This window comes from Belonocnema kinseyi, chromosome 5, assembly GCF_010883055.1.
Source record: "Belonocnema kinseyi isolate 2016_QV_RU_SX_M_011 chromosome 5, B_treatae_v1, whole genome shotgun sequence".
In the NCBI taxonomy this organism is placed as follows: Eukaryota; Metazoa; Arthropoda; class Insecta; order Hymenoptera; family Cynipidae; genus Belonocnema; species Belonocnema kinseyi.
Window position 1 is genome coordinate 120,932,261 of NC_046661.1, and position 4,294 is coordinate 120,936,554.

The window sequence follows — 4,294 nt, forward strand, 5'->3', positions numbered from 1 at the left end:
CTTTATTCCGACTGTATTTCGTTAGCATTTATTGCTAGAGTCTGACCTCTACAATTCCACCAAGAAGCCTTCTTATCTAGTTTTCTAATACGAGGATGATAATTATCCCCATAAGATTAACGTATGTCTCTATGCACTATGCCTAAATCAAATTACAGCTGTTCAATTAATCTAATCCTCTACAAAAATTGCCAAGGACTTTCCTAAATCCTCCCTTTATTTGCCTTTGTCAGTCACTCAAGGTTTTATAAACCTAATCGCATCAGACTTGGCAGCTCTCAGTGAAAAGCATACATATGTGTGATTTGATACGAATGTTTTAGATGTTAAGTGCTAGTCCTTGAATGTTTTACTAATGAATATACAGAATATGTTATTGATTCAATACATAGGTTGTTAAAAATCTAATCTAAAACGTGCTAACAGTAGATTATTGGCTGGAATGAAAACAAAAGATAAGATATATACGTTTAAAATATACACTTTTATTAAGAAGAAACTTAATATCAATACAAAGAGCCTTACAGGTTGAAAATTTAGTTCAGCCCACAAAAATCCAAAATCATTTACTCTCTCGGTCTTGATGTACCGGCGGGAAAAATAGGATATTGTGCAGCAGTCACAAGAGCAGATACAGATTCACCTATACAGAAAGTTTCACGAAATGCATCCGTATTTTTTACGTAACGTATTGTTGTTCCCTGCAATACTATCCGACGACCAGCCGTATCATATAATTCATCAACAACACCTTCATTATCCCATCCATAGATGAAAATCCCCTTTTTTAATAAGGTGGTACGTTTGGTGAACTCCTTTACTTCTGTACCAACACGTTTCCGTAATAAAATTAATGGTGCTATGCATGGCAAACAGTGCAATATTGAAACACGACCAATATCTGATATCGGAATTCTGCGCACTTGTCCTTCGAATACTGAATTAGTTTCCGTCTGCGAACCTAATTCTGTAGAATAAGTAAAACAGTTTATTTTAATAGAGGTATGTACTTATTTGAATTTTAGTATTCAAATATCAATTAGCATGTCTCCAGAGCTAAAGGTATGTTTATAGTAAAATATATTACTACCCCTTGGCCTGAAAGTCTCTTAAGGAGGGACTCTCACAGTCGATGCATTTATATTCATTTAAAAAAACCACAGTTAGGGTCAGAAACGGTAGTATTTGTAGAAAAATGCCATTCTCTGTATTAACTGCTTTAATTCGATATTTTTATGAAACTGAGATGTTTCTAAAAAGTGTCAAGCATAAATATCTTTCAGTTTAAATTTCTTCTGCATAAATTACCTGTTGTTGATTTTTTTTTGTAATAAAGAACGATATTATATCTCCCTTGAATATTTGCTGTATCAAATATGTTTAAAAATAATTATCACAATGCAATTCTCAATGCCCTTTGTTGGATTCCACACAAATTATAAAAGTTCTATATAATTAATATAATCAAGTAGATTACCTGTATTCGGACATTTTTAATGTATTGTGCAATAATTTTCAATATATTTTTCAAACTGACCAAATTTTTTATAAATAATTTAACTATATTCTTCTATGTATAAAAGTTATGAGATATTAACTTAAAAAATGGCAAAAAATCAAAACAAAATTTTATAAAAAAATTATTTTTTCTTCACTCTTATTCATCATGTGAAAGCGAACATTTTTGTCTTTATACTTTTTTATAATGCATAGATTCTGAGATATTCGGCGTTAAAAAAAGTTTTTTAAAAGAAATGTCATAACTTTAAGAAGACTTAATAAAAATGTTAAATTTATGGTTTTTTTCTAATAAAAAGTCATTTTTTAATTTTTTGACAATGTCAATTGCATTTGAAAAATGTTGGCTCAAAATTTAAAAACACATTCGATGTTTTAAATAAATGAATTTTGAAAGAGATATACTACTTTTTTCGACCAATTTCTTATAGCGTGGGTAATACTCGTTGTAGCCCGTGAATTTTGACATTAAAATTTCGTCTATATATATTGAAAAAAATGTGCAATTTTTTGAAAATAAGGAAATGAAAACCTGCTCCCGAGGTACATGGATTCTAAATAGGGTCAATCAAAAAAAATTGTATGAATTAAAAATGTCTTAGAACTAAAAATTTTCACTATTAGTATCTTATAACCTGCATAAAATGTGAAATAAATCAATTAATATCTTGCGGTTGGCTGAAAGCGAAATAGAAAAAAAAAGTATAATCGCAGAGTTTTGAAAAAATCGTAATTGTTACTTTGTTTATTATTAAGATCAGACTAGTTGATTCTTATGCATTTTGGGTCCCTAAATCCAAATCGAAATTCAGAATTTCAAAGTTAGATCTTGCTTTCTTCCAAACCGTAAAAATTACATGAAAAAAGCGTTTTGTTTGATTAGGAGATTTTAAGGCCGGGAAAAAACAAGTGCTAACTTCGGAATTGCAAGTTCGGATCCGGTTCCAGTCAATCAAAATATTCATAAGAATTAAGGAGTCTGGTCTATCGGATAACTTAGTCTCCTTTCCTTTTATAAGGCAGTGGAATCTACGAAAAAAGTAATTTTTGAGTCTAGTTTACTTTAAAGATAGAAAGAAAACAACAGCTACCTTCCGAATCCCGACTTCGGATTCGGATTAAGTGACTTAAAGGTATGTAAAAATTACCTAGAATAATTCGTCGAAACTCTTACTTTTCGTGGGTCTGTGTAATCAACATTCCATTCGTCATAAAATATACCTCTTAAAAAAGCGATATCTGTTTTATAGACTTCTGTTTCATATCTCGCATTGGTTTTTGTTTATAGACTAAAAACAATATGTTATATTTTATTTAAAAGGCGCTATCATTTTGAAACAAAACTATACGTCTTATCAAAAAATAGTCTGAAGTAAATTTTTAGATCTTTTTGTGATACGAAGGCATGAGTTTTAAAGCAACAAAATTTTAGTAAATGCTTTTATTTGCCGAAAATTTAGGTTAGGCGTAGGTAGGAGGTGGTCGGCAATGTCTCTGCTTTTCCCATCTTGATAATTGTAGGAGATATGTTAAATGGAACATTTTTATTATTTACTATATCTCTGATGCAATACGCTGCTTTTCGAAAATGTCAAAAATTAATATTTTTAAAATATGTTCAGTAATCAACACTCTCCAAACATGCAACTCAGACAGATTTTAGTTTAAAATTCCGCCTATAAATTAATCAGATGTATACTACAATCAAAATGAAATTAAGAATGTACTGAATTATATATTTACCAATATAATTAAAAACGACCGCTAAAGCAAGAGCCATGCTTCTTGTAAAGATTCTCATTTTTTATAATCAGCGGAGGAAGTTGATGTGTAGAGAATTGATTGCACTGTATATCTGTAAGAACTGCTATTTAATTACAAGATGTTGCAGTATATATGCTAGTCGCTATCACACTCGCACTTCTAAATTATCACATTCTAAAATATTTGAATTTCATAAATCTTTCTATTCTCCTTTAAGAGGGAACACCGTGCAGCGTATGAAGATATCAAAATAATTTCAAGTTTAATGTTGAAGGCTATAATATCATATCAGATTATCAGTTATATATGACTCACGCGTCGCCTGCTATAAACCGATCAACCTTGTAGAAACTTAAAAAAAATTTATAATCAAGTCTTTCGCAGAGATAACGTTAAATAAATACGAGTTTTTTGTTTTTTATAATTCTATACGGTTAATATTTTTTTAAAACTGTTTTTTTAGCAACAGCTAAACTTGCAATAAAATATCAAAAATCATTCAAGTGTCAACTTCGAATATATAAGTTTCTAAATCTAAGTTTAAACTTTTGAACAGGGATAAAAAAAAGAGCACCGAATTTATCAGGAAGGCAAGCAGAAAATAATAAAAGGACTAAAGAGTTTAGAAAATCCTACATTAATAAAAAGGTAGGCTAAGTCTAGTTGTCTCGAAAAATTGGTGCACCTGTAAACGGGAATAGGCGTCTAGGGAAATTCATAAAAATTTTCTGAATAATCATCCGGAATTTAGGATGAGGAGACTCCTTGAAAAAATAAAAGTCGTATAGTTGTAAAACAGCCAGAATCCAGTTCCAAGATTCTAAAATTGGATTGGGAAAAGACTGGTATAGGATAGATTAGTAAAAAACCTCGACCATAAAATTTAAACTATATATATACATAGAACGTATAATCTTCTCCATTTCTTTCGGGATTTTAATTTATTTAGTTTGTTATACATAATTTTGGCATAATTTACAAATTTTTTATTTTTTAGTTTCACATTTAAAAA

General features: G+C 29.9%; 1 protein-coding gene across 1 annotated transcript; it reads right to left on the reverse strand.

The window, feature by feature from the left end:
• Positions 1–531: 531 nt before the first annotated feature.
• Positions 532–3,500, reverse strand: LOC117173291. Its single transcript, XM_033361772.1, has 2 exons — positions 3,262–3,500; positions 532–967 (listed from the first exon to the last, which is right to left on the reverse strand). Exons 1-2 carry the CDS (start codon positions 3,317–3,319, stop codon positions 567–569), a joined length of 459 nt encoding a protein of 152 aa, XP_033217663.1. The 5' UTR covers positions 3,320–3,500; the 3' UTR covers positions 532–566.
• Between the last annotated feature and the right edge of the window lie 794 nt (positions 3,501–4,294).